A 26,086-nucleotide genomic window follows, 5' to 3' on the forward strand; every position below is an offset into this window, starting at 1 on the left:
CGGGGCAAAACTTTACAAACTCTTTTTACCTGTGTGCAGCAGAATTGCAACAATAGTTGAAAGGGAAGGTTTGACTTGAATTCAGTCTTAATGAAGCAACTTCAGTGAATCTGATTGCTTGAGTGAGTGTTGCTCCAGTGGGACAATGTTGTAGGCTCACACCCATAGTTAACATTAATATCTCATTAATATTCCAGCTTGTTTTCAGTAGAAAACTACATATTGTGAGCAGCCCAAGTGTTGCATGGCTGTCACTTCTGAGAAGTGTCTTGCTGCAGAAAAATAAATTGATCTCTACCAGAACCCTTCCTTTTGTTCATGGAGCTGCCAGCAGGGTCTAGACTGGCACTGGCAGGGGCATGAATCCTTCAGGAGCAAAGCAGCAAGGAAATGTTGGATAGTCTTGTGGTGGTTGTATCTCCCCAGCACTGGAAAATGGATGGCAATAAATCAATACCAGAAAAAAAAACAACCAAACATTAGAAACCCTTTGCCAAATTACTGCATTTCCAGGAAGGTTTTCCAATTCCATTGCCTTATTGGAATTGGAATTGTGTTTCTGTGCAACACCTGTGGCACTGAAGTACCTCAGAAGTGCCCACACCACCAGTTTATTTCAAAGAGGTCGCATTCCTTTAGTATATAAATGCTTCCAGAAATAAGAGATTTCTCAAGATTCTAATGTGTTCTTGCTGTAGCAAAAAAAACCCTCAGAGGTATGTATTTATGCAAAAATATTTGTCTTTGTTAACATCATCAGTGTGATGTGAAATAGATAAAACAATGGGCTTTTTTCATAGAGCAGGACAATTTGAGAAATTATTTTGAGAAAAGAACACAATTGCTAAAAATGTGTTTAAGAAGCCCACACATGACGAATATTTATTAAATCAAACCAGCTCTGGAGGGCTTTTTTGTGTTTAAAATAGTGCTTTCCTAGAATTTTTATCTTTTAATTGCTAAAGTTCCATTATTACAATTGGCACGGAATGGATTCATAAAAGTATCGCTTGGGATTATTTAAGAACATTATTTAAGAACATTATTTAAGAACAATATGCAATCGCAGCAACACAGTTCTCAGGAAGTACAAAGAGTCCTTGAAGTGGAAAGACACAAGATTTTAATAATGTAGGTGGACAAATAGTAATTTAGTAACCTCTGAAGAAACTCCTGGCATGAGCTAATTAAAATATAAATGCTGTGCCTCTCCCTGCTGCTTGCTGCCCTAAATATCTCATGCAATAGCACCTTCCTGCACATCCAAATGAAAATGCATGTGCTGGGTTTTTCAGAGAACATGATTTTTTTAGGCAAGTTGCCTCTTTACATGTATGAAAGGTGAAACAAAACAGCCACTTTGAAGGAGAAAAGTTACATCAGCTGTGGTTGGCCACAGTTGGAGAGAGACTCCAGTGAAGATTTCTGGGTGAAAATCAATTTATCCATTAATTTTTTTTTTTGTCAGCAGAAGCTGAATAGTTTGTTCTCACCCTAAGTTGCTGAGATTCAGCAATTGCCCTGCAGTTCTAATGAAACAGCTTTGCAAAACGTTGCAAAAAGGTTTTCTTATAAATTGGAGAAAAAAACATTGCTATGAAAGATTTGAAAGGAGTCTACAAGAAATAAATAAAGCACTCTTTCCCAAATTAAGATGAAAAATGTGACACTGGTTGTTTCTACTGAAAATACTGTCAATGTGATTGCAACTCATGTAGAAATGGGGTGAGTAGGAAATCTCTGAGAGGTGGATTCCTGACATTTCAGAAAAACAGAGAAGTAAAAGTCAGAGTCCCTGTGTGTGTCTGTAGGTCTTTGTGCCATGATATTGTTCTGCAGTGGGAGCATTCCAAGTTGAAAAAAACAACCTCAATTAAGTGCTTTGCCATTTTTATATATCCCACTCCAAAGCTCAAAATTAGGAACCAATTCATGACTTTCTCTCTCTCTCCAGTTTTCATTTTGTGTTTAAAGAGAGCACCAACCAACATCCACTGGAGAAAGGGCAATACAGACTGGGAGCTGATTTAGTCCACTGGATTATCCCTTCATCTGTATTGCCCTTGGAAAGAGGGAAAGAGAGGGGAGCCTTCCATCCTGTGTGGACTGGAGGGTTCCTAGTGACCATTCTTCTGCAGACTGCAAGAACAGCTGGGTGGGAAACTGAGGGGTGCATTTTAATTAAAAATCAAAAGCACAGTTAAAACAGAAATACAGGACAAAGACAATGTGCTTTGTAGATTTCCATGAAGGGTGGAATACTGATGTTAGGGTAATGATTAAAATATGAAGCTGTTTTGAGGGAGAACACATTGAATGTCAGCCTGGCAGTGCCCACAGAGGAGGAATTCTCCTCTCTCTTTCTCTCTCTTTTACTCAAATAGAAAAAAATAATCTGTGTACACTCCAATTTCTTTCAAACCTGGCAGACCCTGGGCCTGAGTCATAAAGCAAATAATCCTTCTGTCATGTACCAGTGGGTTCTGTTTGTTTTGCTCGTATAAATAAGCTTGATGTCACTTCCAGTATGAATGGCACAGCCAGGATTTGTCCCTCGGAACAAGTCATCACCCCTGAGCCAGGCTGTGAGAATTGCTCTCCTCTCTGGTCCAGAGAAATCCATCTTCCCCATGTCAGCTTGGGGTGCAACTACGTGCAGATGTCTCCAGTTACCAGCTGTTCCCAGCCAGGGGACTCATTTCTAACACTGGAATATTAGAAGCACAGTCAACACAATCATTTTTATATGTCGGTCAAAAACCCTTGAGGGATTGAATTTCTAGCAACCAGCCTGCAGGAAATGCAGTAGCAGGCTTAATATTACAGTCCCTGTCCTGGAAATGGAGTGAAACTCGGAATAACAGCTCTGATTCCTCTTCCTAAAGCTGTGACCATGGATTCTCATTTCTGGTGAGATCCCACTTCACTCCCAGGTCTGTTTTCCAGCCTTGCATGCTCTCAAATTAGAGCCCACGCTTGTGTGTGTCAGGAAACATCCCTGTGATGAGGAAAGTCAGCCAGTTCATTCCATTCCATCCAGACAAATCAAATTAGAGACTCGCAACGGAGGCTTAGAACAGATCTCACCAACCACGAGTGGTAAATAGATCTCAGCTCCTATTGATTAAAATATTACTGAAGGCAGGATCCAAACCACCACCTGAAGACATAAGGGGTGTGGTCTTTGTTTTCCAATCCCACCCACACTGTCAGTTCATCTACTACAGTGTTACATGTTTTATTTCTAAATTATTTGCTTCTTGCTGTCACTTTTCTTCTAACTCTTGTCCTTTCCCTAAAAGCGGTTGGGATCCAAAAGCAGGTCCCAGCTGAGAGCCTCTGTTGGCAGGTGACCATCACACCCAGGTGAGTCTCAGATCCCTAAATTCTCATGATGCTGACTTAGTGGCAAAACTGGAGACTCCATGGCTTGTAGCTGTTAGGGATGATCTGCCACTCCTGGCTCTTGCTCCAGTAAGTCAGTCCCAACTTTTTTCCTACCTATAAATTGTTAACTTCACAGGAAGTGCTTAACTTGAAACTTCTTAAGAGAAATGACCTTGGCAATTTTCTGGGTATTTCTGGCTCCATGCTGGAGATTAAAAAAATCATTATTAGACTGTTGGTTTTTTGAATGAGTGATAAAAAATAGGAAATAACAGAAAATACTGAGAAGCTAAATAGTAGAAAGGGAAAATACTTTGTGAGAATGGAGGATGGCAGCAGACTTGGAAAGAGAAAATTTCTTGGAAACCACCAGCAGGGCTGCACTAAAAAACCTCTGCTTAGAATTCTGCACTTAGAAACTCTCCCAGACTGAACAGACTCTCAGATTTGTTTGCTCTTAGGACTGACTGGTGGGAGACAGTGCCTGTAGCTCATCTCTCATTAAACCCAGAAATTGTTGTGGGAACCTCCCTAATTAGCCCCACGGGCACTCCTGTGAATCAGTCACTTAATTTTCCTGCTCTGCCCCATTCTTCCTTGGGGAAGAATTCCTCTGCCCCATTGATCCTTTAATCCCTTAATGATGTCTGGCCTCAACATGCTCTCTGGCAGACATTTTGCTTCTGATATATTTGGGAATACTTTTATGACTCATATTTATTTGTTCAACAAGCTGCTTTAGTGGGCTTATATGGCCTTTGTTTAGATTTCCATTTAATTTTCAAGAATTTCTGTTCTTTTCTATTTTTTTCTTCCAGACAGGTTTTTTTTATTTTTTAAAAAAGTGTCTTTTGACTCATGTAACTTCTTCTCCTTGTTTCACTTAGCTGGGTTTGAGGAGGAGAAGAAGAAGGGAACTTGAGAAATTTGGTCTGACAGGCAGAATATGTCCATTGTCTTTTATTACTACTGTTTTTATTTTCTCCTGCACAACCATCAACTTACCTAGTGCCTGTTTAGAAAATGAAGCATCACCATTATAAATACCTGTGAGTATATGAACAGTCACTAGTCCCAAGTGATAGTTTTTTGGATATGAAATTTTCCAGGTCAGTCTTTAGTGAGAACATTATTTTTTCTTATTGATGGAGTCAAGGATGTGGTTTGGTGCTAAAAAAACCCCTGATCTTTTTTTTTCCCCTCCCACCTACAAGCCAATTTTCTCCCACTGCCTTGAAAACAGGTGCATTTAGAACCTATGTTTCTTTTTTTTTTCAATTTTCACTTGTCCAAAGCAAATGCAGAAACAGGTACAACCAATTACCCAGCTCATAAGAAGGGAAAGAATTAAGTCCCAGTAAAACAGGAAAACAAATTTCCTATTGTTAGAAGGTTAATTTCTTGTTGCAACAAATTAGGTATTAAAATAAGAGAGGAAATGAAAAGCAATAATGGAAATAGCTTGGGAGAAGGAGAATATATTTAAGCCTTGTAGTGAAACTGGTGTTTGGCTCAGTGAGTGGGACTCATTCTGTGCTTAAGGAACTCATTCTCTACACTGTTCTTTTTCAGATACAAATTCACTAATAATAGATGCTGCACTGACTTTGTCTTGAGAGCTAAATTAATTAATTGCAATGTTTTGCATGGATATACAGCAGAGACTGTGGAAAAAGGATGTAGAAAATCCTTCTGGTCTTAAAACCCACCAAATCTGCGACTATTTTATTGTTCTCTTTAAATATTTATACATTAAGAAATATCCTTTATGTTTTGAGAGCTGTTGTTGTAAGTGCTTTTTTTTTGGGTGGTGTGATTAAATCCTCTTCTGCCTGGCACGTTGCCCAAGCAAAATGGTTTTCAAATGTTGCAGGGGAAGAAAATCTCCAAAGCTTTTCAGGGGGGTGCAGAACCGATGCCAAAGCTGGGATGGCCTGGAGCTGTCCTGAAAAAACCAGATTTGTATCTCTGTGTAGGGAGGTATTTCAGCATCTGTCTGTGTCTATTTGCAGTCAGGAAGAGTAGCAGATGCTGTGATTCGTAGTGAAAGGTATAACTCAGCATCTACAATCCACAGCTGGAAAAAGTAAGATCATTATTCATGGAAGTTGTAACCCTGGTACGAGCCACTGAGCAGTCACATAAAATTGGGTAATGTCCACTGCCTACAGGGTTATTTAATCACTTTATGAGTGGCATTGTTGTTAAAATCTCCCAGCCAACTTTAGTAAAAAAAGAAAAAAAAAAAAAGAAAACCTCTTTAAAAATTGCCAAAATACTTTCTGCAGGAAAATGATCTCTTGGCTTTCCCAGGGGAACCAGCCCATGTCTCTCTTTTGAAAGACTGGAGGGGAAAGAAGATTCTTTTACACATCAAAGCATAGACAATGCATCAGTGTAAGAAAATTTAATAGTTTAATTAATGCCTTAAGGGTTTTGGTCCCCTCAAAAGAAAAAAAGAAAATTGGAGGAAACTTTTGACATTTGGAGATGGCAAGACAGATGCAACCCTGGAAATATTTGACCCTCCCAGAGAGTACAGCTGGGATACTTTTGTTTCCTGTGATGCTGCTGCAAGTGAGATTTTTGCCAATGCCGGTTTGCCCACCATCAGTGCAATGTTTATTGCCTTTTACAGCTCCCTGGGAAGTAATTTTTAGTCCTGCTCAGTTAAGGATGAACAACATTGCAACTGTAGCACTTAACAGCTTGGTGCTTCCAGCTTGACTGAACACAACATCCCCAGAGCAGGATTGCAGTGCAGGGGAACAGCAGACATGACCATAAAAATATCAAATAACCTGGGATCCCCTTAGAATCATTAGTGGGACAACGTGTGGGTTCACCAGCTCAGTGGGAAGTGGAGAGCAGTGGGAATGTGTCACCTAAGGAAGCAGCAGAGCTGTTTGAAAGGAAAGGCATGTTGGCCCTTTCCATCCCAGTCACTGGATCCTCTGCAATGAGTACAGAGCTCCTCTGGCTTTGAGCTTGTCCTTGCACACCCCCCATTCTCCTGAGAGAATTTTCTCAGTGTGACACAGCAACACAATTCCCCTCCTCCCCCCCGGGCCATAAGTGGTACCAAGAAGGGTCCACCTTAAAGAAGACACTTGTCAGAACTCCAAAATGCAATCTCTGGTGAGGAAAACAGGCAGAGGAGGCTGCTCTCACTCCTGTAACATCAGTCCAATACAATATTGGTGAGCTTTGTGTTTAATTAGTAACACCAAATGCCCAGGCATTCAGCTGGTATCAGCACTGGGGTTTTGGGAACAGTGAAGAGCCAGGAGGTTTATGTGAGCAAGATGACTGCTTTCCAAAGAGTGCTGCTCACTGTTCTGGGAGTAGCTACTGGAACTACAAATGAGCATAATTAGGATGATTGCTCCAATAGAATAATAATGTCAGAACAGCAGATGGAAGGATGGAGGCAGGTAAGTTTTTCCAAGGCACTGCAGGAAATTAATATCCTATTAATGAATGTAAACCAAGTAACACGTTCTGAGGATCTCAAGTCTGACATTAAAGAGGATGCAGATGGGAAGTGATTTAATCTCTCACTCATTGTGTTGTTAATTGTTGTTGGTGTAGATAATTATAATGAACTCATGCTCACTGTGTCCAGGCAGACTATCCAGTGAATTGTGGATAAACAGGAGTGGTATACAAACAATTTTATATTGCCACAAAGTGCTGCTAGGTATTCCAGTATTTATGGGGGTTTTTTGGCATTTACATGGTAAAAAATGTCAATTTTCTGGAATATAATTTGTTGCAGGGAATTTTTCACCAGTGCAGCGTGGAAATAGCTCACTGTCAAACTGATTTCATTCTCACTGTCCAAACTCCAGGATCTGAACTCGTTTCAGAACAGGGAGATATAATTATGTACTTTTTATATTCATATTTCTGCTCTGGAAAGTTCTGCAGCATGACTTCTAAGTCTGCTCTTCTTAGAGAGAGGATAATTTCCTTATGGTCAGGATTATGTGCCAGGACTCTGCAGCTGGGATCACATTTTTCCAAAGTGCCTGGTTGCTGCTTATGTGCTCTGGGGACCAGAATTTCATCCACTCTGATGCTCATGACTAGTTCTATAAGGAGCTGTTCTTGCTGGACATTGAGAACTGTGATAGTTGGCTGTTTGAGACCTAGAAAACATATGGTTATTTTAATTATCCATAAAATTTGCATCATGGTTTGCAGTTAAGGCAGCATTCACTTGCAGGATGGATTTAGGAGGAGTCTTTGTCCTGATATGCACATACTGCTTGTAGCCAAAATTCCCATGAGAGAAAAGACTCACAACACTTTTGAACATATAAATGTGTTCCTTAAGCAAGCTGCAGGTGAAGCTCAGCTTAGGGGAAAAATGAAGCTGTGTTGAGCAAACAATTGCTTTGAATTTGAATCTATTTTTTTTTCACCTGATTTTCAGTAAACATAAATTTCAGCTGAGCTGAGAAGAGTCCCACAACTGAAGGAGAGCAGCTAATGCAGTGAGTGCAAGGGAACTATCTATTCCATCTCAAATTGTATAGGAAATGGAAATCCTTCCCAGTGGAGCTTGTAACAGACAGATCAGGAATGTAATAAATCTGGGAAAAAGTCAGGGAAGAAAAGCATGGATGGCATGAGGAATGAGGAGCTTGGCCCAGAGGTGACTTTTGTGCTTTGCTACATCTGTCACATCAGAGATACAGAACTACCTGAAAGGAGGTTGTGGTGAGGTGAGTGTCGGCCTCTTCTCCCAGGGAACAAGCAACAGGACAAGGGGAAATGGCCTCAATTTGCACCAGGAGAGGTTCAGGTTGGATATTAGGAAAAATTTCTTCACTGAAAGAGTGACTGAGCACTGGCAGAGGCTGCCCAGTAAAGTGGTGGAGTCACCATCCCTGAATGTGTTCAGAAAATGAGTAGACATGGCACTTTGTGATATGGTTTGATGGGCTTGGGATATGAGGTCAAAGGTTGGACTCAATGATCTTGGAGATCTTTCCCAATCCTAGTGATCCTATGATTCTGTGATTTGCTGCTCACTGTCTCATGTGGAAATGCTCTGTTGAAAACAGAATAGATGTCAAGGAAAAAGTTCACCCCAGCTCCTGCCCTCATGAAATGCTCCTGGGCTGAGGGATTCTTTCTGCATGATGACAAAACTGAGGCTGAAATAAAGGTTCTCTTAGTGCAAGGGGCATTTTTGGTTTTAGAAACAAGAAAAACTGTTTCTCAGTGTTTTGTCCCCACGCAAGGAGCCAGCAGATATTTGAAAATTATGGAGAGGGATTTGGAGTCTTGCACTGGATGATCATGAGCTGGATTTTACTGTTGACATGAACAGATCCTAAACTCTTCTTCAACAAGGAAATTGGCCGAGTATTATTTTGAAATGTGTGGTTTGCACTTGAGAAAGAGAAGCTGTTGACAGGACATGGGGAGAGAGACTCTCTCCTTCACCAACTGTGTGTATTCCCTACATTTTGCATTCCAAGCATTTAGTCAATACCTCAGCATAGCCTGTCCTGTTTATGTGACATCCAGGGACTTGAGAGTTTATCTTCTGAAAACAGGTGTTTCAGGATAAACATTCAAATGAGCTTAGGAAAATCTGCAAGGAAAACAAAACCCACCTTTCATTTAGCTGAGGAATCAGAAGCATGTGGCTTGTTTGTGATGTGTTCTTGAAAGCCAGCTGAGGTGACAGGAAAAAGAACATCGAGCACCAAATGCCATCTCATGCTGAAAAGCTGCCGTGCCAACCTCGAGGTTTGAAATACTCTAATTTAAAAAAATTATTGTCAAGCAACATCATTTCTGTTCCAGGTTAATTAAATACCTTCAGAGGCTCAAAATAGGGTGTTAGTCCTCTGCTGAATAGCACTGATGTTTCTGCACACTCCTGTGCTCTGGAGGTGCTTGGGGATGGTGCCTGTCAGGCTGAAGGTGACATTGTGGGGCAGGAGCAGAGGAGATGGAGGTGTTCTTTTGGCAACTTCTTAGGTATTAAAGAAAAAGATTGTACCCTGTTCAGGTGAGAACTTTAGATAAGGCAATTGATCCAGTAATTTCAGTGTACGGAGATTTCACAGGTAAAGAAAACTTATTTTAAGTTTCAAATGGTAAAAAAAAATCACTATACCTGATACAAAATATTGAGAGTGGACTGATTCTGAAATTTCTTATGCTAAGGAATCTAAAACTTTGTTTAAAGAGGAATTGTTTTCAGTCTCAGTCCTTAACTTTCTCCTAGGAGTATTTTAATGGATTCCTGGCTTTACATCCCCAAATAATCCATCCATTGACTTTAGGAAAAAAAATAATAAAAAAAAACCAACAACATTTAAAGGAATTGTTTCAAGGGGATATCAAAGTAAAATATTTTTCCTTTTCCAATGTTTTTATTGATGGAAAGAGCTTCCTAAATTTATCCATTACTTTTGGTCCCAGAGGAGATGCATTTATCAAAAAAATTAATAATTTGCCAGAAGAAATTATTGGTTGAATTGGTAGATTCATTAGAGGCAGAGCACAAATGAGTAGAAATAAAACAGGGAGGTGCAAATGCCTTTTCTGCTGCTTTTGACAGTTCTCACTTTAAAGCTCTTGGAATGCTCTTGCTGAGGATTACACACGTGCCTGGACCTGCAAATGATGCTGTAAAAGCGCAGTAACAAATTTTAAGGGATTTTCTAACTCCCTGAGTGAAACCATTAACAGCATTTTGGCTACTTCTCTATGGATTTGATATATCTACCAGTCAATTGATATTTTACCAGGTATGAGGTGACATCCAAAGTCAGTGGTTTGATTGATCACTTACTGCTCTGTCCCCTTGGTGGAGGGAGATGTCTCAGAGATGAGCTCCTGCAGGGCATATGAAGAGATGAATTGCAGCTAGGAAGCTGAGGAGAAAAAAGGGCCACCAAAAAAGAAAAGTCTTATGGTAAATCAGTCAGTGCAACTGCCACTGAAACGATGCAAGGGATGTTGTTTTCACGGCTCGTGGAAAGTCACATCATTTTTGGTCCTCAATCAAATCGCAAACTGTTTTCAAACAAAAATTGTTTTCTGGGCTTCTTTGGACAAAAATAATGTCAGCACAGGCAGAGGTCTGTTTTGTCCTTGGGCTCTTTTATTGGACACATCTCTCAGTGTCTCCTGACGGGATCTGAGCTCCCCTTTGCCTGGAGGCCCCTCTGCTCTGCCAGGCCTGGCACTCCAGAGAACAAACCACTGCCATGTTTAACTTGGCTCCAGTTAGATGGGGCCAAACGGCTTGGAAAGCAGCAGAGACACACTTTGGAAACGTCAGACTCTTGCACATGAACAGATTGCTTATTATTCTCTCTGGAGATGAAGAAGTCAAGGTCTGGATCATTCCACAAATGAATCGAGGCGTCTGTCCCTGTTTCCAGACACGCTGAGCAACCCGAGCAGAGAAATGTTTGGAATGAGCACTTGGCTTTAAATTCAGAGTCGTGCCCACTGGGTATGACACAGCACCCCCAGAGCTCCAATCACTCGCTGATGTGCTGCCACTTAAGGAGCAAGAGAACATAAACCAACTGGCTGTGCTCTCTGGAAAATTAACTGTACAGCCTTGGCACAGTCTGTGCATGTAGGCATTTAGTCTGGAGACAATGGAAACACACTCAGCTCTGTTCAGAAGTGCCAGCAGTTAGTGCACAGTTGGCAGAGCTCTTTGGGAGGTGCATCTCAGAGGATAACAAGGCTGCAGGAGCAGGAGCAGTGCAGGACCCTTTCCTGTCATCTTCTCTCCTCGTCTTCCCTCCTACAGGCCTTGTGCTTTTTTTTCCATGCCCAAACATATGGCCAGTCACAGGCAGTGTAAATACCCAGAAGGAAATTTGTCCTACAGCTTTTCTCTACCGGCTTGTGCGTATTTCATGTGGTATCTAATTGGTAAATATTTATAAGCATTTTGAAGATTTGACACGATGGTTTATTTAACAATTTCATTTCAAATCTAGCATATAATAATTTTGCTTTCTTTCCTCCCTCCTCCCTCTTTCTCTCAGCTTTGTTTTCTTTCTACCAGCATTTTTATTTAGGGGATTTTTCTGTTTGTGTTTACAGAATTATTTCCCCATTTTTTTTTTTTTCTGCTTCCTCTTCTCAAAATGCTAATCTAAGCAATGCAATATTTCTCTCCTTGATATGTGTGATGTATATTAAATACAAAGAGCCAAGAGCTTGAGGAAACATAAAAAGAGACTGTGCAACGTGCCTGCAGCTTTCATTTGCACAGCAAATTTAATGTTATCCAGTAACACCAGACAGGTTCCTGGTCTTACTTTTTCTTATTTCACTTAACTTTTTACTCAGACTCCATCCCTCTGACCCGAAACAGCTCTTTTCTGAAAAAAATCTGATTGGTTTTGAACAGATGTGGAGACATGACAGAGTTCATTTAGAACATAATCAACAGATAATAATAGGGTACTGGGAGAAATGGCAGTGAATGACAAGCACCATCAGCCTTTTCAAAGCAGAAAAATTAGACATTTTTAACTCCACATGCACAGCAGTGTTAGAAGAAGCAGGAAATGACTAATTTGGAATCCTTTTCTAACGTTCCAGTTTTTAAAAAATGATATTGTAACATTCTCAGGCATTGTCCTGAGCCCACTCTGCTCGCTGCCTCTATTGGAAATCAAATTCTGGTCATGTGTTATTTGATGTTATTTGAAGCAGACTGGCTCTCTGGAGTGCTTTAGTTGTATCCTTCATCTTCCTCCCTGAGGCCTGGCAGTGCTCAGCCTGTCAGGATGAGGCCCCAGCATCCCTCATGTGTGATTTGCAGTTTTCATTCCTGTAAAGATCCATCTGTTTTATGAACCTCATAATCCTCGGGCTTCTCTGATGTGGGAGCTAGTTGGGGCCCTCAGGAAGGTTTGGGCTGTTGTGGTTGCCTGTGTGTGGTTTTGCAGGGCTGACAGAAGGGCTGAGCTGGAGTTTGTGTCTCCAGCCCTGGATTTCTTGTTGTGGTACAGCTGGTGACCTCCACTTGCAACCCACTGCCTGTCCAGGCAGCAGACGGTTCTCTTCAAGACATATTTTGACCAGGAGGGCCATGAAATGCCTGGTTTAGGGGCTGAACTTGGCTGGCAGGGCAGTGGGGACTGTCCCTTTGCATCCCAAGACACAGTGGCCACCGACCCCTCCGTCTCCTGGCAGAGCCACAGGGCCCTCAGGGCTCTGATCTTCAGAAAGCTTGGTGCAACAAGAACCTCAGAGAATCACAGAATAATCTGAGGTGGCAAGGACTCACAAGGATCATCGAGTCCAACTCCTGGCCATTCCCAAGAGTCACACCCTGTGCCTGAGAGTGTTGTCCAAATGTTTCTCGAACTCTGTCAGGTGCTCTGAGCCTCTTCCGGTGCCCAAACACAGTCTGGGAGAAGAATATTTTTCTAATATCCAAACTACCCCTACCCTGACACAACTCCAGCTGTTCACTGGTCACCAGTATCTGGAAGTATCTGGAAGTCCATCCTGATTCTCCTCCTCTTCCTCCCACGCCTCTCTAACCTTGCCCTGCAGCCTTCTGTCCTGTGCCAAAGGGAGCCCCACCACTGTCCCAGCACTCCTTTGTGCAGGGAATCCAGGATCTTGGATGCTTCCAAATGTGTGGAATACAGGCAAAGGTGTGAAAAACACAGTGCTGGCATGTACAGCAGGAGAGCTTGGATGCTGCTTGTAAATAAATCTTCTTGGCTTCTTTTAGATTGTCACCGTGTGTCACAACTTCCAATTCAGTATTTTATGTGCAGGTACACAATTCCACCAAAAATACACCTCCAAACCAGGATCAGGAGAAGCCTGGCTGTCAGTCCTCTGTAAACTTGGTTTTTGGGGTAAAGATACAGCCAATAACATGCTTGAAGAGAGAAGTACACTGACATGAGGAGAGTCACTGCGTGGCTGTGTTCTCACTGTCAGGCTGATCAGGATTTTCTGTGCTGACTGGGAGCACTACAGAAGCCAGAACAAAGAAGACAAATGCCTTTGTAAAAGGGATCATCAGAAGACACAGCAGGTTCAGTGATCATTGAGACTTGTCTTAACACATGAGCAGTCTCCTGAGAGCAGGAAGCTGCTCTTCTGCTTGGCTGCACAATTGTTTGAAGGCACTATATTTTATTTTATTATTTTATTTATTTTATTTTATTTTATTTTATTTTATTTTATTTTATTTTATTTTATTTTATTTTATTTTATTTTACATTATTTTACATTATTTTATTTTATTTTATTTTTTATTATTGTTTTATTTTATTTTATATTATTTTATTTTATTTATTTTATTTTATTTTATTTTTTCTTTCTACAGCTTTTATGTTGGGTAGATTGTATGGCTGCTTGTGTCTACTTAAAAATCAGAGCAAAAAACTTTGAATGGGGAAATCATGCATAGTCTCTGCAAATGCACAGAACCAGCAAAAACATGAGATTTGGAGATGGGAATAAAGCTGGGCCTTGATGGAGTTTGCCAGGTGGGAACCTGCCATTTACAGTTGCTTTAGAATCACTTTGCTAGATGCAAACTAAACTGCTTTCCTTAAAGGAAGAGAAAAAATAATCTGAGGTAACCCTTGCTAGTTGCTCAGGTGATGTGGAAGTGGTGATGAGAATTCCCTGAAATGTGCTGGTTAAGAGATAAGCTTGTGAAGTTTGCAAACAGAACATAGAGAATGGTACTAAAGCTCAGTAGAGTTCTCATCCTTGTGGTTTTCTAATGTGAATTAAGCATCCCCATTACCTATGGCAAGCAGGCATTTCATTCACAGCCTGCATCTATTTTCAGATCTATCTATGTTTGGTGTCCTTCACCATTCCTGGGGTTGTTTTGAGGCTGATATTCTTGTTTGGTCATCTGTTCTCTCAGGGAACAGGCAAGCTTTCCATTTATTGAAATTCATCTTGGTGTGGGGAAGATTAAAGCCTGGAATTGATTTGAGAGGAGCACTTTGAAGCCCTAAAGTACAATCTGTCTCTCATTTCCATTTCAGACCTTGCTTCACCCCACATTTGAAAACATTCACTCTACAAACCCTATCTCACCAAATGCTCAGGTACCAGATTTAGATGCAGATGAACCATCATTTTCTGAGCCATAAGAACATCTTAAATCTTAGTGCACTAACTTGGCATGTTTATAGGATCCTTGGTGCCCCTGCTTCTGCAAGGGGCATTCACCAGGGTAAGGATCTGCTGGTTGTTCTCATGTCTCCTTTTAATGAAGATTTGAAGTTCTTGCTGATCTCCATTAACAACACAATTAGAACATCCAGGCTGATCACCGGGGGAAAAGGGGAACACAAAGTTTCAACCTTTTTGCCAGATAACATCCAGGTTTCACCTTGCAGAAGGTCTCAGCACTAAAGCAAAGGTTATTCCCCAGCTCTGCTCCTCAGGCCCTTCTCCTGAACCCCTCAGAAAGGACATCTCTTTCCTGCAGAACACCCTCATCCCAGCCCTCAGGGGCTTTTGGTTCCCTGCAACTGTTCCATTGCTCTGTGCCAACTGAGACAGCTCTTCCCAGCCTTCAGCAAACAGGACAGCAAGGAAAGCAAAGTTGGGACACACCCCCACAGAGTAGAATCAACCTCAAACCTATGGCAAAGTCATTCAACCAACTAATTTAAAAATTCATTATCAAGAGCATCTCAGTTCTGAAGGGGAAAAACCATCCAAAGAGGTTCAGTCACCTCTCATAACATCATATTTTAAAGTGTGCTGTTAATTATTGAATGTTTGCACAGTACTTTGGGAACTTTGTCTAACAAGGAAGGCTGATATGTTGCTATGTGTAAATGATAGAATTAATAAAATAGAAAACATAGAAGCACAAAGCCAGGTTACCCTTATCACTTCGTCAAAGGCAGGTTTAACTATCTTCTTTTTTTGGCTGCTGGCTTAATTAGATAAGCTGCTGAATTTAATTAACTCATCAAACCTAATTTGAAAAGATCTCTCAAGTCAGTAAGAGCTTGTCTTATGTTTGTTATTTCTACCTGTTGCATTGAGCCTTTAATATCACCATTTTGCTATGATATTAGTGGTGGCCTTAATTGTGTTCTAATTTACAGCATTTACTCAGGTGGTGGCACTTGCCTTGTTTCTTAAGTACCAACATGAAAATCAATCACAATTTAATTTAAGGCAGTGAAATCACTCTTCTAACCCTCTGTCAAGTCAGCTACACCTTAAGCCCTGTCCCATAAGTGTAATTTGGGTTTGAAAGGTGAAATAATTTCATATTGAGTTTCTGAAGTCCCAATTCCTGGAGAATGCTGTGACACAAAGATCCTCTGGATGCTCTTTTGGGACTGTTTAACCAAATTCTAAGGTAATAAATTTGAGGCTGAAATTGGTATTACAGCTACATAATTCATTTGAACACACATCAGTGTGTGATGCTCCAGCTTGTTGTACTAGTCTGAAACTTCTAAAGACAGAATTACTAGGAAAGAACCTACATTGAAATATTTGCTGTATATTTTAACCAGTTAGCAGGACCTTTTTTTTTTTTTTGGCCCGGGTTTTACATTCCTAGAGATTTGCCACACAGAGAGGAGAGAGATAAGTTGATTGCTTAAAACCCAAAATTTCCCTAGAAATTATTTCCTTGCTGTTCTGTAAAAAGTTGTTCTATTGCAATGCTCTGCAATTCTATTAAGCTGCTGATAGAAACACTGCTAATTAAGCCTGGAGGAGCTCGTGTGTATTTGTGAGAAACCATCAACATGCTGGGTGAAATCAAGGGCTTTCTGCCTCTTCCAGGCAGCAGAAGTAACTTTGCTCACAATTGCTCTCTCTTCTTCTTTTTTTTTCCTTTCATTTTCATGTTTTTGAGTGCACAATTAAAATAATCAATTAAACAAGGAAATGATTTGGGGTTTTTTTTCTGTTTTCCCTCAGAACGACTATCGGAAGTTATCTATGCAATGCAAGGACTTCGTGGTGGGGGTGCTGGACCTGTGCAGGGACACTGAGGAGGTGGAGGCCATTCTGAATGGAGATGTCAACATCCACTTGTACCCTGAGCACCACCGGCCAAGCCTGAGCAGGATTAAACTCGCCATCAAATACGAGGTCAAAAAGGTAAAGTTATTCCTTTGGCTCTCTGGTGGTGAAGTGTTCACATCTAAATGATGCTTCCTTGATGTTACCTGAAAAATCATAAATGAGAGATAGAATTCAGTGGCACCAGGACTGTCCTGAGAACTGTGGTGTTTTGTGGCTTGGTTTGCATTTTGTCACGTTGTTTCGTGTCGAGAAGGTTATTTGCAAAGTGAAAAAAACCCAAACAAACAAAAAAATACGTAAGTGTTTAAAACAACTCTTCAGCTTCACAGAAGTGTGTTGTGCGAATGGAAAATTTTATTCTGGCAAATTCTAGGCCTGGGTGGTCCCAATTAATTGCTTCCACAATATGCATTGATGCGAACTGGGCTCCTGCTCTGGAACTCAAAGAGTGTTCCAAATTTTCAAGCTCACATCTGCTCCCTCTTTCCCCTCCCTAACCCACCACCTGCTTCCTTTTGCCTCTTGACTGTGCTGCTGTGCTGGCTGGAGAAGGTCTTTTCCTGTTATGAAAGCCATTAATTAAAGAGAATCTTAAAGCTCATGTTTGAAATTAAATGCTTTCACGCAGGAGCACATGCTGTGGAGCCAAATATTTTCTCCAAGGATGTTGTGTCTCTGCATTGTTCCATCACCAAAACCGAGCAGAACATCTCAGCTCACTCTTGCTTACAAGCTGGGTCGAGTTTAGTTATTGAAATTGTTGCTTTGGTGACAGGAGCCAACCTTGCTCTGGTGCCCTTCAGAAAATGAACTGATCTAAAAGACACAGATAGAACCTCATCAAGGGACAATCCCTAGTGATTATCAGCACTTTGGCCAGAACATCAAGGCTTTTCCATGTGTGAAATCTGTGCTGTTTTGCTCATTTATTCTCCTAAATATTTCTGCCATCCCTCAAACACCAAGACCATGAGCTGGAGTTGCTGCTTTGAGCACATCCATCCATCCATCCATCCTGGCTTAGCTGCTTTCAGAGGCACAGTCCTCCATTTCTTACCTGTATTCATGGGCACCTTTTTGTAATGCCCTAAAGCATCCTTGGAGGTCATGTACACTTGATCTTTTTATGTATAAAATATCTTCCTGTGCTCAGGAAAGCTGAGCATCCTTTCTGGATCATGGCAACTTGCTGCTCACCAATAACAAATGTTAAACTAATTCTGATAGTTATAACTGGAATATAAACGTGAGCATTCATGACTCTCAGGTCAGCACTTCTCAGCATGTTTTTTTCAGCACCATATGTGTAAGATGAGTACTTAACTGCTGGTTCTAAGCTATTTGTGGGAGGCAGAGACACGTTCAGACAAATGGCTTTGGTTATTGGCAGTGACATGACAATAGACTGATGTTTATCACACCTGCTGAACAAATACCTTGTGTTATGGTAACACAGCAATGATTTCCTTACAAGGCAAAACACTTAAGGTGCAAATTTTTGTTCAGTTCAGAGGTATTTTTAGGTTTATATATACAAATACTGGGCTTTGAAACCAGTGTTCATTTCAAGAAAATCCTATGATAGAGAGGGGTGAGAAGGAGGGTGTTGTATTATACATATTTAATAAACCAATTCTTGCACAGATTCTGTTGATATCTTCTGACCTCCTCTACTCAGTAAACCTTCAACTGGCACCTACAACAGCTTTTTGTCCCTGCCTTAAATGATCCTTCTCTGCATTTTTCTCCTTTGTTCTCCCCATTGGAGTTCCCTGTTAACTCATCCATTTGATACTTCAAAAAAAACCAGTTCTCTGTTCACCTGAAAGGACACAGTTTTATTGATCATTATCTTTTTTCCTGATTTACAAATTTTGAGATGAATCTTGTAAAGTCATTCAAGAAAGCATCAAAGGTGACAGACTTCACTTGTCTGTCTCTGTGTGTGAACTCATTTCTAATTAAGCCAGAGTATGATTTCTGCCTTTGAGAGGTAGAGGTACAGAGGCTGGGGACACCCTTGGACAACAAATAGTGAGAAAATGAAGGGTTTGATGTCCCACAACAAAGCTATTTTTCTGCTTTATATCACCTGTAAAGAGGCCTTCATGTTTTCTCTTCTCTTCTAAAATCTACAGATTTTTAATCTGTACCACTATGATCCTTTCATGTGTTCCTTTAATGTTGGCAGGGGGCTTATATGCCAACACTTGCCTTTAGGTATAAAGCTGATGCTTCTCTGTAGGAGGTGACATCTCATTTTTCTTCTTTCCCAACGGCAGAATTATTGCTGCTGTCTTCTTTTAATTGCAAATGTTGAGTAGCCCACCTCTGTTTTCTCAGTAGCCACCACAAAGCCAGAGCACCTTTCTCTTTCACGAGTTTTAATTTAATTAACAGTAAGACACGTAAATTGGGTTGGGGGAAAAAAAAAAGAAAGAAAAAAAAGAAGGAAAAAAAAAAAAGAAGAATTAAACAGAACACCAGATGGCTGTGTAAATCCTATTTAACGGAGAGCTGGAACAGGAACTTTTCTTATAACTATATTATTAATAATTAACATGTGGAGGATGCTCTGAACAGAATACTCATGGCTGCATTAGATTATAACTTTTCACTGCCTTGGTCACACCACTCAGATACTGAAGGGCATAAAAAGTCCCAGGTCTCATTAACTGCTGCAGCAATCTGTGCTCCCCATCCACTGACCCAGAGGAGGGGGTTTTACCCTGCACAATACCCTGGACAAGAAATGCCTTCCAGGGTCTCTCTCCCCATGGAATGGGGCCACACTGGGAGCTTTGCCAGCCCTCAGGGGAGCTGGGGAAGGTGAATTAATTCCTGAATGGGCTAAAGAAGCAGCCCTGTTCGTGCTGAAGGGACACTTCTGCCCCTCAAAAGGTGCATTAGCAGAAAATGACATTTTGGTAACCCAAAATGAAATATTCCAGCTCCACAGCTTTAGGAATTTCTCACAGGACAAACACTGATCTGTCACTACCCTTGTGGCTGGGACAGGACAGGCTTATGTCTGACCATCCAAATTTGAAGCCTGAAGGAGGAGAATTCCTCAAGAAAAAGAAGGATTTCAAGGAGTTGGAGTTTTGTCTCTGCACCTCCTGGTTAATTTGTTCCCACTTTTTAGTTTCAGGAACATTTAACTGAGGTTTTGTGGAGCCATTGATGGCTTGGACAGTGGTGGTGGGATAAAAAGTGTCTCATTTCCACCACTGGAGAGCCAATTGATACTGTACAAATGTAATTTAATATTCAGGGGAACAGTGGAACCACTCTGGTCATCCTGGACTCTTCAGCTTAGCCACGTAACTTTTCTTTTTACATTTTTAATTGCATATTACAGATGTTTTGTCAGAGATTGGGAAGGGAAGGAGTCACTTCCCTTCCTCACAGAAAACATTTCTATATCTCTGAGTATTTCATTAGCAAGGTTCCTTCCTCCCACGAAAATCTGTGACTCTGATTATTTCCTCTTGCCCAGATGTTTTAATCTTTTTTTTCTTTTCCGTGACGAATCTCATTTGGTTATTTCCTGCCCATACATCCATCCTCTTAAGGCTTAAATGAATCATTTCTCCCTCCTGGATGGTGTTTGCAATATTCCCAATTTAATGTAATATGCAGACTTAATTATTTTCATTTGCAGAGTGCCACAGGGCCTTAGATGTCCATCAAGATATTGAGAAGTCAGCACAGGAACACATCAAACTCATTACATGGATGTATATCACAGATGAAAGGGCTTAGAATTACCTTTATTAATAATAAAATTCTTTTAGAGAAGGGCCATTTTCTCTTAGACAAAAAAAAATATTAATTAATATGGTTTGCTACAAACCTGACTTTAGCTGACTCTAATTTTGAATTTGTTTATGTCCCCATAGGCAACAGACCTGTAAATGTGCATTTTGGATGGAAATTCAGGTATAGATGAATGCAACCCTTAAAAAAAAAACCCTAAAAATTCAGTATTTCAAGTTATTGAGGGTATTTTCCCAAGTGATGTTCAAATTAGGATGTCTGCATGGATACTGTCCCAGGGGGAGGCTTTCCTTCTTGTCACCCAGCTGTAGATTTCTGCATCTGAGCAGCTTTTTGGGACTTTCTGCCTGATGAAGAGAGGAGTCTTATCCTATGAGTGAGTCTGTCCCTCCTTCAGCTCTGCTGGGAGTGGAACTATTTACACCAGAGACATCTGAGCTTGAGAACAGCCCAGTTTCTTCACCATGTAGCCAAAGGAAAATAATTCCTGTCTCTCCTGGGAGGGGAATAGCCTCTGGAATTTTAAATTTCTCCTTCTGTGCCTGCTGTGGTTGGTTTTTGAGATGCCAAGGGGACATTGTTGTTCGGTGGTTTTTTTCATTGTGCCACGTTTTCAGATGAATAATTCAATAATAAGGGTTTTCAAGTGGGTTTGATTTTTGCACAGATATGAAAATCCTGGAACGTTAAAGGCTGGGACTTACAATTCAGTTGCTTGTTTTCAGATAAATAATTCAGCGCTAAGATTTATTCATACATGTAAAAAGAGGAGAAAGCAGACATTAACCATAAATCTCCTGGGAAAACCTGCAGCCAAGGAGAATCTGAAACTGAAGTTTTCCAAAGAGCCAACCACCTTATTCATGACCCTACAGAGGAATGCTGAGCACAAAAAAGAGCCCCATCCTGGCCTCAGGGAAGTCAAATTATAAAGAAATTCAGTCAGAACAAGGTTTAAACTGAACCAACAAAAGAACTTGTGTAAACTCTACATTTTCCAGTCCCACGCCTCAAATATATCAGACTGACATTTTCATTTCGTATGATATAAAATTAACAGAAGGACAACAAAAAGTCTCTCTCCGTTCCTTCAACTCTTAGGAGGGTTATTAATTTTGCTTTTTCGCTCAGCACTGAGGAGCATTTGTGTCAATGGGAAAATTACATTTGCAATGTCTTGGCAGTTTTATTTACCCTATTATTTTTGTTTTCTATCAGACTAATTTGTTTTTATTGGGTTTTATTTCGTGCCTGTTGAACAATCAGGTGCCTGGTCAAAGCCTGTTTCCATCCACTTTTCTCATCCCAACGGGATCATTCTGTCTCCTTCACAGAGCTGAGCCACACGGGGGGTTTGAGGCAATGACACAAATATTTGGGTGCTGGGATGACCTTCCCTGCTTTGGTTCTGCCTCCTTGTCACCTCTGCAAGGTGAGATCCCAGTGCTGGGAATGCACTCACTAATTTAGCAGAGAGTGGATCTATCCCAAAAAACCTCCTGCTTTTCCCTAGTCACAGGAAAGAGATGTGTTTGCAAACTGTAGCTGTGCTAAGGTTTTGAGTTATCTGGTACAAAATTCTGATTTTGAACACTTAAGTCAACCAGCAAATAGATGCAGATATTGGATTTTGATGAAACTGGGGAACATGTGAATGTCCTGGGATTTGGTGCAAGTATTTAACTGCTGCCAAATGGCTCTAATCAGAGAGGTATTTTGGTTCAGAAGGAGAAACGTGAAAGGTTTTAGGAAAGGTGTAACTTATTACTAAAAACACACTAAATACTTATGCCTAAAAAGTAACTCAGAGGTTGAAGTTGCACAATCAGCTGGGTTTTGTTCCTGATCATTCCAGCTCACCTGGGCCCTGCTTACAGATCTAAACCTTTTGCCTTTGCTGGCAGGTTTAGAAATGCTGAGGTCAGGCTGCAGAGAGCAGGGCTGAACACTCACCAAGCCTGTCAGAAAGCTCAGCTGAAGGATGAGCCAGAAGCTCATGAATATTTGTGTGATGCCATTAGACAGTCAAATGAACCCCAGGGACAGAGGGGAAGCTGCACAATCCTCGGGGCAGGGATAATTCCTTCCTTCATGTTCTCTGTGTGTCTGCAGCAACATCCCAGAGGACCTTTTGTCACGCAGGGTTTCCTTCTGTGCAATGGTCACACCCCACTGGAATGAGGCTTGAGCAGCTGAATTTTCTTGCCTCCATTCAAATCTTTCTGTTGCACCCGAATGGAGGAATTTTGATCTGCTTTTACTCTCCCTTCTAAGGTTCCTCTGGTGCAAAGTGTTTTTAAAACTGGGCCTGTGGCCATGGATAGAATTTATTATAATTAGAGGAGGTCTCTTCTGTGAAAAGGTCCCAGTGTCACAACTTGAGTATTTGGAATGGAACTATATTGTTATTCTTAATTCATTGGCAGTAGGGCAAGTACTTTTCTATTTCTTTCTTAAACTCTCCACAGTTTTACTTGCCCCTCTTACCAGCCACAACAGCAGGGAGCCAAATTCCAGCCATATTTACCCTCTGACAACCTCAGCTGTCAGAATTTATTGGCACAAACATTTACTAAAGGCACATCTTTTTCGCTCTCTAGAGCACAAAATAAATATATAATATCATAAATAATTTCCCATCTGCTTCTGCTGAGGTCTCTCAGAATAGTTGCTACAAAACAAAGGGCTCTTTGTTCACTTGGAGTTTCAGAGAGCAGAGTACAAGGTGAAGATAAGAAAAGGCTGATGCTTGTGCTGGTCTTTTACTGTGCTGTGGAAATTCAGGAATTCCCACTGAGCTCTGCCATCTTCTGCTCTGCATCAGGTGAAACAGCTCTGCAATAGGTGGGTCTTTTACTGGATCAAAGAACTGTTCTGACACGTTTTCCACCTTTTTTTCCTCCCCCCAGAAAGTACATTCCAGTTCAAGAAAAGTATTTTATTCAGTATAAATCCAGACTCTTAATTTAGGCTTTAAGTCTTAAAAATGTTTAAAATACCAAAGGAATCTTCAAAAGTGGAAAGTGATATTTAACTTTCATTCTTTTTTTTCCTGTCATTTGCATGTTGACACATGTTTGTCCTTTAATTCACCTGACCCTCTTTGATGAAATGGGAGTATATTTTTCACCCTTGAGGGAAGAGCAGTAATACCCTGCTGTGACTTTTCCCTGAGTTTCTTCTACCCCTGTTGATGTTTGCTGATACTCCCACAGCATCTTCAGCAACCTGCTGAAAAAAAAGATGATTTCACCTCTCCTTTGGTGAAGGTTTCACCGGGAGAAACGAGACACACGAGCCCGGCTTGGCCTCCCTCCCTGCCTCTGGTTTTGCTCGAGCACAGCTGCCAAGGAAACCCCAACTCACCTTCCAGACCAGCACTGGCTTTGGTATTTTGGGAACACAAGCCTGGCAAGCTCAGCTCAGGCTGTGTTTGCCTGGAAATCTTCATGATGATACCCCTGTACTTTCATCTTTGCAGAGCACACAATGTGTGTGGTTCAGATCCCCCTCGGTTTTTCCCACTGCTCCTCTGCTCCTGCCAACACAGAATCCTAGAATGGTTTGGCTTGGAAGGGACCTTGAAGATCATCCAGTTCCAACCCTCCTGCTGTGGCAAAATTGAAAAAGCCATGAGTACAATCCACTTGCTGCCCCCCTCATTTTTGCCTGTTATTCAGAGGCACAAGGTTACTCCAGTGAGTCACCCAAAGTGTTTCAGCTTTTCACTCTGTTCTCCAGCATTTGCAACATTACACACCCAACCCAGGGTCCATGTGAGCAGGTGCTGCAGCCTAAAATATGTTTCTCATTGTAGGCTTGCAGAACTGATGAGCTACATCAAAAGATAAATGTTTAATAATGAACCCAGCAAGGTTGTTTGAAGGACACGAATGCAGCTACATGATGGGAAGAGAAATGGCTCATCCCTGCCCCTGCCAGTGTCTCCTGACATCACAAATGTTCTCCTGAAAGTCTATTTATGCAGCTCCTTTTTAGCTCTCCCTCAGTGATTAAACACACTGAGGTTTGCCACGAGGCTGACAGGGAAGGGACAAGCTCAGAGGACACAACAGGAGCACCTCAGGATGTTCCAGTCACAGCTCTGCTTTGTTAGATCTGACATGCAGGTTTTTAAACTGCTTTCACTGCTTCCCTGATGAGTTTTTCCTTCTTAACTCAGCCCCTGGCTATGCAGGGTAGCTGCATTAGCAGAGTGAGATGATCCTGTCAGAGTGGCTCATTCTTTTGCCTCAGTGGGAGATTTCTGCCCTTTTTAAGGGAATTAGAATTATTTCAATAATTCTGGTTTCTTTTTGCATGATTAATTCCGAACATCAGAGGCTGACCTCTGTCTTTTGCCTGTCTTGCCATAAGTTTCCTTATTTTTGCTGACACCATTTTTCTGTTCAAGATAGAGATTCTTCTCTCTGTCCTTTCTGTCCTCTCTGTCCTCTCTGTCCTCTCTGTCCTCTCTGTCCTCTCTGTCCTCTCTGTCCTCTCTGTCCTCTCTGTCCTCTCTGTCCTCTCTGTCCTCTCTGTCCTCTCTCTCCTCTCCTTTTCCATCTTATTTTTCTTTTTTCCCACTTTTTTTCCTGTTTGATGTGTGAGCATTGCCTGACACTCAAGAATTTCCTGGGTTTATTTTGTCACCTGGCTGTAGCTTACCTGCTGTGTGCCACAGGATAGGAGAGATGCCCTTAAGACAAGGACCATGAGGGGTTTAGGACTGGGTGTTTAAACAGTGCCCAACCACTGGCAGCTTAGGCTGTTACTGAACAGCAGAAATGACCAGGTTCCTCATCACAGGCTCTTTCTCTGTTCAATATAATAGAAAATAGAAAATAAAAGTCTCTCTATCACAGTGTTTTCTATCAGAAGTAACTTCCCATGTATTTATCGAGATAGAGAGGTACTTTATCATCTGTGTAGTGAAACTCCTGCACTTTTGAACAAGTATGGTAAGGAACAAATGAGAGCTGTGAAGTGCTTTCCCACAATGCATATACATGCTGAGTTACCAGAAAGAGCTGTCATCCATCAAATTAGATGGCAACATGGAAAAGTTATTGCTCAACGTGGTATCCACAGTGCCCTCAAACGCTGTTTCTCTGTGTAAAACAGTGCCTTTGGGCCCTTTCAATTCCCACTGAAGGTTTTTAGAGACTCTTTTTCCATATGACAGAAAAAATATTCATCTCTATCATTTAATTCCCCGTGGCACAGGACAGGGGCTTTTGGAAGTGTCTTTCCTGAGTGTTTCAGTGCCTCTCAAAAATGCTGCTTTGGCAGCTTCATTATTAGGGCTGGCTCTTCAGACTGATGTGTGATTTTATCATATTTTTTTCTTCAGCTTTTTTTTTAAACTTAAAAAGCTGTGTGACTGATAGGCTGGAGGGAAGCACAATTTCCTTCCTAAACCAGAGGTGTAAGGAAAAACCAGTGCCATCTACTGGGGTCCCAGTGCCACGGGACCAGAACAGCTCCCACTGTGGTTTCTGAATGCAGAAGCACTGGAAAACATTTTACTTGAGCTCCCAGCTCCTGATGCATTACCTTTATCAGCTTGGAGGGGACTGGCTCTGCCCGTGAGATAAAGCACTTAAGGCTTTTAAAAGGCTGGTTTTGGAGCCAGAAAATGCCCTCCCTGCCAGGGCTTCCATTTCAATCAGAGACATCTTGCCCTTCTGCACAGCCCTGCTCACACCACTCTTGCTGCAACACTTTCTGCCTCTCTCATCTTCTGGGACACAGCACAGGAGCATCCACAGTTTGTCCCTAAAAGCCTCCCAGCCTCATTTTCCATCCTGAAGAAAAGCAAAGAGCGTTTAATGGGAACACTGAAAAAGCACTGCAGCGTTCAGCC

General features: G+C 41.3%; 1 protein-coding gene across 5 annotated transcripts in view; it reads left to right on the plus strand.

The window, feature by feature from the left end:
- The window catches only part of TRPC7 (transient receptor potential cation channel subfamily C member 7), a 74,577-nt gene that overhangs the window by 11,690 nt on the left and 36,801 nt on the right, over nucleotides 1-26,086 (plus strand). For all 5 annotated transcript variants that reach the window (XM_064672171.1, XM_064672173.1, XM_064672172.1 and 2 more), the window contains one exon: nucleotides 16,333-16,515. In XM_064672171.1, the coding sequence (XP_064528241.1) occupies nucleotides 16,333-16,515 (183 nt within the window). The remainder of the gene's footprint in view (nucleotides 1-16,332; nucleotides 16,516-26,086) is intronic.

This window comes from Pseudopipra pipra, chromosome 15 (assembly GCF_036250125.1).
Source record: "Pseudopipra pipra isolate bDixPip1 chromosome 15, bDixPip1.hap1, whole genome shotgun sequence".
NCBI lineage: Eukaryota > Metazoa > Chordata > Aves > Passeriformes > Pipridae > Pseudopipra > Pseudopipra pipra.